Raw genomic sequence first — 13,226 nt, 5'->3', positions numbered from 1 at the left:
ACAATCTTATCTATAGGTAGAGCACCATTTTAACTTTATTTACTATTCTGTCTTACAAGACACATCATAGAGCCTTTAGGTGTGTTCAGCCTCTCAGTGGCTATCAGAGGTTGTCTGAGGATTCTCTTAGACTTTGTGGTTGTCAATCATGTCATCACAAGTATCATGCTTTAACCTTCCCACAGATACATCCTTGGTAGAGGAAGAGGCAAACAGGTTGGGAAAGTGGTGGCAGTGATCTTGGAAATCCATTGATGAGGGATCAACAGGCCAGCATGACTGACCACACCATCCACACCTGCAGCAGAGTGATGTGCATGCTGAAGAAACACCAGGGTTGGGGGGTGGGTAGAGCTCATGCTTAGCATCCAGGAGTTCGATCCCCAGTACCCTCATTAAAAAAAAACAAAAACAGAACCAACACCGGGGTAAGACTTTTTTGTGGAACAGAATTCAGGTACCAAGAAAGCACTAATAAATCCATTTGAAATTTAGGATCTGTAGAGTATTCTATCTGGGCAGCACTTTTCAAATAATATATTTTCTTGAAGAGGCAAATAACTAAGAATTAAAGCACTCTGCAAGAAAGCTGGTAAAGTACCATATGAACACTCTAGGAGCACGATTAAAAACTCTTTCAGGTATTTTCTAAAGGGAAAAATGGTTTTCCAAAGAAATAAGTAGGACAAACAGAGCAAAACACAGCATCTCCAAATATGTATTTTGGGGGGTGCACAACGTTTTCCAGGGGAAAAAAAACTTCAGGAATATATACTAAGTCAGCCAAGATTTATGTCTCCCAATGACATCTAAGTTGCTACAAGTAAAGCTCAACGAGATTGGGTTAAAATCCTTGACTTCACTTCAGTGCTTTTTCGCTTTAAAAGGCTACACGCTGAATTAGAGTAGCTATGCACACATACATCCATTAAACAGGTGTGAGCTGAGTGTCCTCTATATGTCACGCCTACCTGTGCTGGGTTCTGGGTACTTAATCCTCCACATAAATCATTATGATCTAGCTGAGTGATAGTAACAGGAAAAATATGGCAAGGCGGGTGTGACTCATAGCAAACAACATACAGTCTTGAAGCGGTTGTTAAGATAGCATCCTTTTCTGTGGGCTTTTCCCTTTTTCTTTTACCTTCTCTAAAAGAGTCAGCAAAATGTATCTTTTACTTTATATTAACTTAAAAAAAATTAAGATCAAATTATACAGTTGACCAAATTAGCCGGAGAGGCAGCTTAGAGTCTCCAGAAGAGCACTGGACGGAAACCTGAAAACCCAAATCTGTCTTGGCCACAGGCTGGCTGTGTGTGGCTCACTAGGGGAGAGGCCGAAACTCTGATCTCTTCTGCCAATGAAGGGGCTCTTCTGGCTGACCTCTCTAGTCCTTCCAGTCCTACTGATTTATGAATTTGATGCAACCTCCATCATATTTTAATAATATGGTTATTAATATTTATTTTAAATCATATAATTATTCCTTTATTTTTATAATGATAGAGTTATTCCTGGCTTTCAAGCTCTGATTTATGCCTTAAGGACATCATTAAACACGATAACCAGAGTCAAGCTCACTAAGGCATGGAAACAGCCCAAATGTCCAATGACAGACGACTGGATAAAGAATGTGGCATATTTATACAATAGAATACTACTCAGCCATAAAAAATAATAAAATAATGCCATTTGCAGCAACATGGATGGACCTGGATTTCATCATTCTAAGTGAACTTAAAGCAGAAAGAGAAAGAAAAATGCCATGTGATATCACTTATATGTGGAATCTGAAACAAAAAAGGACACAAATGAACTACTTATTATTCATACCATGTAGATGATTGATTTCTTGAATATGTGTAAGCACATTGTACTGTCCTTTATGATTGGATTACTGCATTTTGTTGATTCTTATTTTGTGGTTGGCTTTTAATTCCTTTGATAACTATGTAAGTTTAAAAAGCTAAAGCTCTAAATTGTTCTTAGAAACAATGAAGAGTACACATATGTAAATTAAAAAATTTGTGTATATTGTATATATGTACTTACATGCAATATATTGTATATGTGCAGTCAAATTGTATCAATTTTACCTAATAAAACTGAAAAATGAAAAAAAAAATGGCATGGTTGCAATTTGACGTCTCCTTTCATTAGAGGCCACTAACACATCCAAATGGTGTTCATGGAAATAAGAAAGTGAAAAATTATACTTCTTTGGGATTTTTTTAGAGATGAATATGTGGACCTTAATACTTGATGTCTCAATCATCCCAAATTAAGGCCGCTCTACCACACACCATGCCTATGGCAATAATCCTTTAAAAATAAAAACTTATAGTAACACCACACAAGACTTTTTTCATTTGCTTTTTTCTAATTTAAGGCCTTTGGGTTTGTTATTCCCCGTTCCCGAAACACTCTTTTCCCAGCTCTCTGCCTGGCTGACTTGCTTTGCCCGATCCTCTGGATTTCAGCTTAAAACAGAGCTCCTCACTCAGACGGCTTTCTCAGCCCACTCCGTGAAAAGACAGATCTTGAGCAAACGAGGCCTTCCTTGTGTATGCTCCACAACATGCTCCACGATTGACAATTATGTATTCATCCGCCTAGGCACCGCGGAAGGGGGCACTTCCTTTAGTTCAGCTTCGGGTCCCCAGAGCCAGCACTGCCCAACAGATGGCAAGTGCTCAAAAGTTGTTGGCTGGTGAACCGAAGGAAGGAGGAAGTGCACTTGGGTCACTAATGGAAATCGCTTGGTTTCTGGTCAGCTCGCTATACGAGACAGGTTATAACCTGGAGTCATGAACCAGATGGTTGCAGCTCAACCGCATGGTGAAGATATGTCTGAAACATGGAGAATTGGTTTTAAGACCGGGGGCAGACTTTTTACAAACTAACACATTGGATGGCACAGAAGCTACCAGTGCCAGGAAAGCCAGAAAATGCTATTCTGTTCACTTGAGAATGGGCATAATTGTGGGTTTTCTCGAGTGTGGCTCTCGAAGGGCCAATGATCGCAGCTCCGCTGTGTCACACAGATTTAGCATAACACCCAGCTCCCCTTTGCATGCGCTCTGTGGGTAGAGTCTAGGGTTTCTCAGTTGCAATATTCTTTGACATTCTTGGCTGGGTAATTCTTTATTGTCGGGGGCTTCCGGTGCATTGTATCACGTTTTCCAGCATCCCTGGCCTCTACTCCCCAGATGCCAATAACCGCTCCCCTCTCCAGTTGGGACCACCAAAAATGTCTCCAGGTATTACCAGGGCCCTCTGGGCTGCTGGTAGTGGGGAGTCAAAATCACTCCTCCTTGGGAAACACTGGTCTGCTTAAATGGTATATGATTAAAGACTTATAAATTCATTTGGATCATTTTTATGTGACTAGTTCTGCTCTAAATCTAAATATGAATTTGGATTGCAAATGCAATATTTGTTCAGTAAAAATTTCCAATCAGTTTCTAACACATAGTAAATCTTCCAACAAATACATGTTTAAAAATTGAATAATACAAAGAAACAGTAGGTAAGAAGAAACTTACCCAATGGTGCAAAGAAGCATTACTACCACTTGGTGGCAGAAAATTCTAATTTATATCTGTTTTGATGCACAGCTACTAAAATAGACTGGGAACTTGAGGGAATTCAGTTGGCAATATGAACAGTATCTAAACCTTAGTGACCTGGGCATTTATCGAGGGTACTTACTGAATGTGTGATGCAATGGGAGTGGGGGAGGGCGGCTTGCTGAGGGGAAGCAGGAGGGACTGGGTCTAAGCTTTGTTACTGCCTCATGTGGAGATAACACACTCCGATTCTGAATGAAGCACCTCTGATTCTTTTTTTTTAAATACCTTCCACCATATTTCCTGCACTCTTTTTTTCTTTTTTCACTTCCTGCTAATTAGCTTGATTTTAGCATTTCTCATCTTGTAGCTTCATTGCAGGGTTAGAGGGATGCACACCTAACAACTTGTTTGTTCTTATTAAGAGGGACAAGCAAGCCTCAGTCTTGGGAATTTATTATGCTGCTGGACGGAGCAACAGTTCTGGGTGTCTCCCACTTCCCATAAGCAGGGACTGGCCTGAGGCTGGGGTCAAAGCAGGGCACTGAACAGGTAGAGGCAATACGATGAGTCAGCAGAGGATGCACATGTGAAACGAAGCCACGGGGTACAGGACTCACAGAAGCTCCTGTTTTGGAATCAAGCAGATGTGGATTTGAATTCTGGGTCTGCCATGTGGCTGAAATGGGACTCTGGGCAGGTCATTTCCCCTCTATTATCCTCAGGGTTCTCCTGTATAAAATAGGGAAAATCATATGACCTACCTCCTAGAGCTAATGCGGGGATTACAGAGCTGAGGTGTGTAGGATGCGTAGCTTGAGAGATAGTAGGTGTTCTCCGAGTGTCAACGGCTATAAGCATGAAATAGAAGGATAAATATCTACGCTGTAGCTTTAGGACAATTTCACGGTTAGATTTAATCTGCTCTATTTTTTTTTTCCTGGAGATACTTTGCTGAATATTACTTTCAACTGGTCCATGACTAAGTCATTCCGGGAATGACCTATTCCCTAAAGAGCACGGCCATGGAGGGGAAGCTGAGGGGACGTCCCAAGATGCAGCTGATCGAAACCCTTGAAACAGCGTCTCTCTTGAAAGACATGAGCGGTACCTCCCCACAGCTGCTACAACTGTCACTCAAAAGGGTTCAGCTGGCATTCAGCTGATCACATTCTCTTGATCCACCACTGGGATCAGACACCACAGGCTTAGTATAGCCCTTAGTTTGTTTCCATCTGGCATTGAAATACACTCTATCAGAAAGTGTAAAGTAATCCAAGCCTTGGTTAAAAGATATAAAATGTGTTTGTCAGATGATAGAAACAAATTTCAATTTTCTACGTGATTGGAGAAACCCCAAAGAAAATAAAGTCATTTGACTGGAAAGATATTATAGTTTCTATTAGAAATGGGGGAAAAAGGGCATTTTGATTGCCCTTGAATTTTTCTCATATGTGTTCAGTGATTTACTGTCATCATGTAGTCATCATTCTTCCAACCCAAGTAGTTTCTTGCTGGAAAACTATAAAATTCAGCTCACCCTGACCTATTTGTGAAACATCTTTATTGGGTTATTTATAAGCAAATCACAAAATGAGCCACTTCTCAATAATGAGTACTTCACATTTGTGTCAGAGTGTTTGTCATCTGCAAAGCATCAACTGAATCCTCATGACAATCTAGTGTGATGGGTTGTACCGTTTGATCATTCTCGTTTTCTAGATGAGGAAGTGAAAGTTCAGAGAAGTTAAATGAATTGCTGACGGAGCAGAGATGGGATGAGATCCCCCTCTTCTGACTACTGAGTTCCGTGCCCTTACTAGATCGATACTGCATCGAGACTTAAGAGTATTCCTGTTTTGTTGGAGGAGGTAACATACTTAGCTTAAAAACAAAACCTAATAGCGCCCTTCCCTGGCATTTGTGTCCCATGGGGTGGCCCTGCAGCCCAGTTCTGGCTGATTAGATACAATAACAAGAATTGTTGGAAGGCGGGCGGTGGCAGACTCCGCTGGCTAGCGTGGCCCACTTTCCCTTGGCCCTACTCCTTCTTCAGGCCGGAAAAGTGGGTGTGACATCTGGAGGTGAAGCTGTCATCTTGCACCTGACGATGACAAAAAATCTAGGAGAATCAGATACTGACCCCTGACAACGGTCCTGCACGCCAGCTCTGGAGAGTTAAATGAGAGGGGGAGAAACAACTGCCTGGTTTACAACAACATGATTTTGGGTTGGTTGGTTTGTTTGTTTAAAGTGCAACTGAATGCAAGTCCTATCTGTACATTACATTTCTCCTTATTAATTCACATATAATTTCCCTCAGCAACAAGCATTTATTGCACCCCTACTATGTGCCTGCTGCAAGAATGAAGCAAAAGCCCTCCTCATCGGGGATGCTGCCCCCCCAAACTGGGGAGCTCACGAAGCTGCACTCACTACAGTAGCCGCTGGCTTCTCAGGGGGTCTTTTTTGACAGCTTCTTGATTACTGACAAATAGGGAGGCTCTGCTAGGTGTGCATGGTTGTCACCAGGCTGCCGAGAATTAAGTTAATTGTATCTCCATCAAGTCCCCAACAGACCCCTCTATTATTTCAATTTTTCCTTTTTTACATCACAACTCCTATATCCCGTCACCCATAAGTACCCCCCGATAATGTGTTTAGTATCTGTCTTAAACATCCATGTCATTCTTTTTGCTGATTAATTGGACACAGACTTATTTTCCCCCTCTCAATAACAGATTCTTTGAGTATTGTTAAAATACTTCTTTAATGTGTCTACTGTTTCTTGAAATTGCTTCTGAACATTTGTCCTTTTCTCTGAAAAGATAAGCCTGATTGCATGCGTGCCTTCATTTTTTTTCAAATATGATCTTACCTGTTTTTTGTCAAGCGATAATTTTGAAAGGTCTTCGTGGCTTCCCAAAATTCCAAATTTCTTTTCTTCATTTCTCTTTTAAAGACAGAGAGTTAAATGAGTACAATCGCTAACTGGACAATTGGAATAATAAAATGAGTTTCACTCTTTCTTTATTCCATATTTTCAAAGCCATCTCGTCTAATTCTCCAGCAAGTTTCAATGAGAGAAACAGTCTTATTGGGGTCTTCCCTCTGGTGAGTACTTAGACATTTCCTTTGGACACTGAGTTGTCTCAGGATGTAGTTCTAATCACATCTATAAATTACACTCTAAATAACATTAAGTGAGGGAAATTTTTGCCACTCAACCCACTGATTTCTGTAAATTATACATCTGGGAGAGCATCAAAGATAGCATTTCCCCCCAAAATTCCTATACAAAATAACCACAATATATTTAAAGAGGTCTTTAGAATTCTCAAAGCACTTTTACATATTTATCTGATCTGATCTTCAGGATGTAGATGTAATTTTTATTCCCATTTTAGATTTGAGAAAATTGGAGTTCAGGGAGCTTAACTTGAGAATTTCAAGTAGTAATTAGCAAATACAGCAGAAATTAGGACGTTTCCTTTTTATTCAATGATAGAATCTTATAATTGCAAAGAAACTTTACAATCATTTGGCTCAGCTGCCCACCCAGTGTAGGAAAATCTATAAATTCCTAATGTTGGTCATTCCAGCATTTATTGATTACTTGCAATGTTGGGGAGCTCACTACTTCATAAGACAACCTACCACTCTGTTGGGCAGATCTTGTTACAAATTTGTTTTTACATAGAACTCAGAACTATTTGCAGCTTCTGCCCATTGCCTCTTTTCCTATTTTTGAAGGAAAAAAAGCCCAATGTGTTTCCTTGTCAAAATTGGGAACTGTAAAGATATTCATTTTTTGCTCTTCAATCGTCAATTTGCCTTTCTACAGATGAAGCAGCCAGTTCCTTCACTTCCCTTCACAGGACACCATATCCACACCTGACCCCTTCCTGGCCCTCCTCCTCTGGAGGCATCTGGTCTCTCAGTGCCCCTCCTGGATGTAGAGTTCTCTACCCCGAAGACTCTCTTGCAGAGAGTAACCTCCCCACCCACATGCATTACCCACAGCATTCCACACGCTCTCAGTGAAATCCTCTGCACGGTTCTGAGCACACTGCGATCATTCTGCTCCTTCATCTGAGCACTTTTATGACTTCTTAAGATTACACTGCCTCATGGGATAAATGTTTCCAATGAGTACCTTAGATTTTTCTTTCTTGAACTACTTAATACCGAGCCTGGTGTCCCACATTACACGTGAGCAATTGATTTCAGAATTTTTCAGTGTACAAGCTACCTAAGAGTCTGAGAGTTTCCCCCAAGTCATAATCAGCTAGCTGTGTATACTGAAGGTGCAAAAAATTGAAGCTGTACAAATGGAGGTATATAAATACACCTGGCTGTATAAACTGAAGGTGAAGTGAGGGACGTGTAGCCACAAGAGCAAAAATGGGGCCCAGAATAGCACTCCCTTTCAGTACCCACTCCAGATAATGATATATATTATTTCAGTTCTGTTGCATGGATTTTTCTTATAGCTTTAAGTAGGAAATGTCCAGTGTGCACCTATTAAATGGACACAAGCCGAAGGCCTGCCCCTTTAGGTAGGTGACTAGGTACCTACTCCTATAGGCAAGTGACTCCACTTGGGGATGGGTGGGCATGACAGATAACGCACTGCTTCTTTACAAAGGGGTGGAGTATGGTGGTTATAATGGTCTCCGCGTTAAAAAATACAACTTTAAATTATCAAGTCAAATCACCTTGTTCATTTCGGCATCCTCCTGGAAACCTTTTTTATGGCCCTGGAACAGCTCGGAAATCCATTTTTTAAGCCTCAGTAAGAGATAAAACAGGGACTTTGGACTTGGCACCAGGTTGAAGGGAACAGGAAGAGTTCTTCCCTCCTCAAAGTAGGAAAACCAAAGTTTGGCCCTTGCAAATTTCCATTCCACATCAGCATCATCCTATACAGATAAACATGACAGTTTAGCAAGGAAACGCGTGCACAGAATCACTGCGATGCTTCTAACACCGTGTGGCTGGATGGCAGTAATGATACCTACACACACTCTCAGACCCCAAAGCCTTCTCCAAGATTTTTTCAAAAACGTTAATGTGCTGCTCACACACTCTTTCCTACATCTGCCTAAATTTTTATCAAACTTAACAGAACTAAAGATCTCAAAACTTGCATGTGTTTATAAACACACTGAAAGATATCAATGTATTTTCCTACATTCTGAAAGACACTCTGAACAATTATTCACTCTCTTATTCTGCAATAGATCACTACTTTGATTAATTTGGGACACCAAGATTTCTGGAATAAAAAATTTACACTATCACTCTGAATTTGAGAAAGGGTCAATTTTGGACATCACTCCAAAAAAGATTTGGAGAATAGTGGTATTCGTAAGCAATAATTTTTGAATAAAATATAAATTTATGCTGATATAGCATTTCTAAAGTATTTTAAATCATAGTAACAAATCACACACTTCTCCTCCATATACCTTATATCCCACCATACCCAGAGATGATGCATTTGAAAGCAGTGTTAAAATTTTCTGAAGCACTGAATATAAAGTATATAAAAATTATAGATATTCTGTGCTCTAAAGTCTGCAAAGAAGTCAGTAATACCTGAAACTAACATTGTAAATTGACTACATTTCAATAAAAAATAAGAATTAAAAAAATTTCCAAAAGAACCCCTCATAGCACTATACAAAAAAAAGAAGTTATTTTTACAGTGTTAATTTAAAAAAAAAAAAGCATCTTTTAAAAACCCTAAAAAAAAAGAAGTGTATAAAAAGGGAAAGAACAGAGGGAAAGCAGTCTATATTGTCACCACCACTACCGAGCTGATTCTTGGAACAGTTAAAACATGTAGGCATGTGGTATACAAACGTGTAGAGATTATACCTCAATTTCCTGGAATGAACTGTTGATCATTGCAATCAACATATTTAGCAGAACAATGACCATCGTAACATTGTACACTCCGTAAAGAACATAACCGATGTTTTCAATGAATTTGTGATTATAGTTGATGACTACTGATTTCACTTCAGAAAGTCCAAATATAGCCCAAAACAGTGTCTTAAAACTCTCCTCCACTCTGGGGAAAAAGAAGGCGAGAAGGGAAATGATAAAGTGTACAAATAAATGACAACGGTACTATAATAAAAGTGAGTTGATTTAGTGCCTTTGAAAATTACTAGGTATTCATAAGCAAATTCTTTAATTCCCTGAATCTCGGTTTTCTTTTCTGTAAAATGGGTACAATAACTTTCTTTCCAGGATCGTTGCAGGATGAGGTAATAGTGTTTAGATGAAGCACATAGCTCACTATCTGGCACATAATAAGCACTCAGTAAATGCTGGCATAACTGCATAACCACAGATATTAACATTTAAATAATCCATAGCTTTGGCAATGGAAGTGTTAACTTTCTTAATAAAATGATGCAATTTATTATTTGGGGGTTTCCTGCTCATGTATACTTCCACTGATAGCCAATAAATAGATAATAATAGTACGTGTCTTAAGATATCTTGAGGAAAACAGGACAATATAAACATAGCCAGTGTCACCAAAATCACTGACATGTCTTAGGAATTTTAATGTTTTAGGCGTAGTTGTTGACCACAGCTAAGCCCCTCTGCTTAGCCTGGGTGGTTTCATTTCTCTGATAAACGGAACTTTACAGGACTATGGACAACAATAACGTAAGCTTCGGCCAGTATCTCTCATTGTAACACCGAATACCTAAAATCTGAGTAATCTTTTCCAAACACACTTTATAAAAAAAACGTGTGTCAGTGGTGAACATAAGTCAAAACTCTTGTCACTTTTGATAACTCAGATCTTCTCAATGATTAAGATCTGACAAACTGAATCAGGAGGCAGCCGTTCTCACAGCCAGCACCTCAGGGATCTCTAGTAAGCAGGGCACAGCAGTGACCGCACGGATGCTGGGGTCAGTGGACGGGGGACCATGTCCTGGGTTTTCTGTGAACTAGCAGCTGTGCGACATTCAGCATGTCATTTAACCTTTCTGAACTTTGGTTTCCTCTTTTTTGTGTGTGTAACAGCAGTAATAGAAGGATGTGTGTGAGGTAGTTTCTGGCTCTAAAAATGTTAGGTATTATTACTTAATATTAAGAAGGTACCTACATTTTTTAGTTCTTCCAACTCATTTTAAAATCCACTCATTTCCATTAAATATTATATATAAGAATAGATAAAAAACAAGTTTATTCTGTATAGCACAGGGCACTATATTCAATATCTTGTAATAACCTTCAATGAAAAAGAAGATGAAAACAAATATATGTATATATATGTATGACTGGGGCACTATGTTGCACACCAGAAACTGATATATTGTAACTGACTATACTTCAATAAAGAATAAATTTTAAAAATCCATTTGTTTTGCCAAAGAGTAACTGGAGATGAAGTCTTTACCAAAACATTATTTATCCCATTGATACATATGAACACTCTTAAGCTAACATTTATTTAGTCTGCAATCTCCATGATCAAAATATCTGAAAGCACATACGTTGTGAAGGCTTCGTTTTGTTTTGCACCAATATAGTAGGAGTAGAGGTTGAACATTCCAATCATAAAGGCCACAAACACCATGATGAATATGACCATGAACTTGAAGATGTCTTTTACTGTTCTTCCAAGTGATATCTGCAGAGGTCCAAAGCTTTCATTTGCTGGTAAAATGTAAGCTATTCTGGAGAAACTTAAGACTACAGCAATTGCATAAAGACCTTCAGATATGATCTGAGGATCAGAGGGGTCCCACTTTATCCTGGCTAGGAAAAAGGAAAGACAAGAGTTACGGTGAGTTTATTAAAGTGTTTTAATTAGGTGACTTCTGTTCTGGGGAAGAAATACAATTGCATTAGCAATCCTGGTCCTGATGGAAATCTCTTAACTTAAAGGGCTTCTTTAAGTGTCAGACCTATTTGAGCTTCAGAATTTCTTGAGAAAATGACCACCCTGGTTTGCTAGCAATTTTCCACAAGGTAATAGCATAATGGTTAAGAGTTCAAATTAGGGACTCAGTATATGTAAAAATTCGGATATCTATTCCTCTAGCTCTCCATCTAAAATCAACTGGAAAAACTGGTACAAGTTATTTAACTTAGTTTTATTTTCTCATATTTATAAATAAGATAATACTGCTCCTACCTCTGTCACCTGTTGTAAGAATTCAGTTAAGTCAACATACATTCAGCGTTTAGAAAGTGCTTGGCACTAAATAAATAGTAGCATTTACTATTTAATCTTAAACTATAATAAAAAATAAGGCCCTAAATAAATGATATCATTATTTAGTCTTAAACTGTAATTACACTGTAATGTCATTTTGGGCTTGTGGACTACTTGTAGTTATTTAAACTTATTAAAGTAATTTATATCAGTCACTCAAGTCTATTTTTATCATAAAAATGTAGTAATAATTCATTTATGAACTTTTCTAGCATTATTACATCAGGTCATCAAAAACCTAATTAAGAAACCATTATGAAGAAAAATACAAAGCAGTGCGTAAGAAAGAGGAAAAAATGTAATTATAAATTTGTATTTGCTTATTTTCTGAGAAGTGGAATTAGGAAAGGGTACAATAAACTAATAAAAGCAATTTCCTTTTTATAGTGCTTTGAAAATAATTATAATATATAAAGAGATAACTTTGACTTAAAAATTCTGTATGTTAAAAATATTTGTTATAAAATAATGGCTCTATTCCCTATGTGGTACAACACATCCTTGTACAAAAGCCCTCCATTATGCACTAAAACTTGCTAATTAAATATTAAAATAACACAAAAAATTGATAATAAAAAAGAAATCCCTATGTGACATAGCCAATAAGCCCACAGAGATGTCAACTGAATGATAACTAATGTCTTACTAGAGGATTCTAAGTAAGTATTCAACAGGAATCTATTTTCCTCACCCCAGATTTCTGCAGGGAGAGATTTCCTCCAAGCAAATAACTGATCCTATTTCTATCCACTAGTCACTTTCTTTCTGGGGAGGTGGAATGACTTTTTGCTAAATGACTTTATTGCTAAATAGGGACGGATAATCATGCATATTTGCTTCAGCTTCGCTCTTCTGAGAATTCTCCCCTGGTCCTCCATGGAGGAATCTCACGTGATCATATACTTGCTGCCACACCCCAGTCTGGGGAGGACTGCCCTGTCCATGGCTGTCGGGAATTTGGAGGGTACGTCTGCCTAAGCCTAGGGTGCGATATTACCGAGCCCGAGGCTAACAGACTCAGAATTATGTCACCCACTCTGAACTTTGCCAGTATTAGAGGTGGTGATCTGGCCTCCGTGTTAGCTTCTGGTTTTATTTCTCATCTATTTGAGAGCTTGGGTGAGAAAAAGGAGTGTCATTTGTTGGGAGCCTCCAGAGCCTCCAGTAATTCCCTTGGCGTTCATACAGTTTTCATGCCTTAAATGGAAATGGTACTTAAATGTGTACTATTCTTAATAGACAAGAGGAAAAAAAATAAACCCAAGACCTAAACAGGCATTCTTAATGGAGTTTGGTAGTTAGCCAACTGATCCCAGAGATAAAGCGAGGTGATTTTTATGATTAAGAGAGGTTTCCAGCCAGAAGAAAAATCAAGGGAAAAGTTAGAAAGGGTGCTTCCTCA

General features: G+C 38.7%; 1 protein-coding gene across 2 annotated transcripts in view; it reads right to left on the bottom strand.

Annotated features, from left to right (window-relative positions):
* Positions 1-13,226, bottom strand: part of TRPC6 (transient receptor potential cation channel subfamily C member 6) — a 97,297-nt gene that overhangs the window by 2,729 nt on the left and 81,342 nt on the right. For both annotated transcript variants that reach the window (XM_072968918.1, XM_072968919.1), the window contains 4 exons: positions 11,100-11,364; positions 9,454-9,649; positions 8,289-8,492; positions 6,449-6,523 (listed from right to left, as the gene is read on the bottom strand). In XM_072968918.1, the coding sequence (XP_072825019.1) occupies positions 6,449-6,523; positions 8,289-8,492; positions 9,454-9,649; positions 11,100-11,364 (740 nt within the window). The remainder of the gene's footprint in view (positions 1-6,448; positions 6,524-8,288; positions 8,493-9,453; positions 9,650-11,099; positions 11,365-13,226) is intronic.

This window comes from Vicugna pacos, chromosome 10 (genome assembly GCF_048564905.1).
Source record: "Vicugna pacos chromosome 10, VicPac4, whole genome shotgun sequence".
NCBI lineage: Eukaryota > Metazoa > Chordata > Mammalia > Artiodactyla > Camelidae > Vicugna > Vicugna pacos.
The sequence above is the reverse complement of the archived record's forward strand: the minus strand, read 5'-3'. Positions and strand labels throughout refer to the sequence as shown.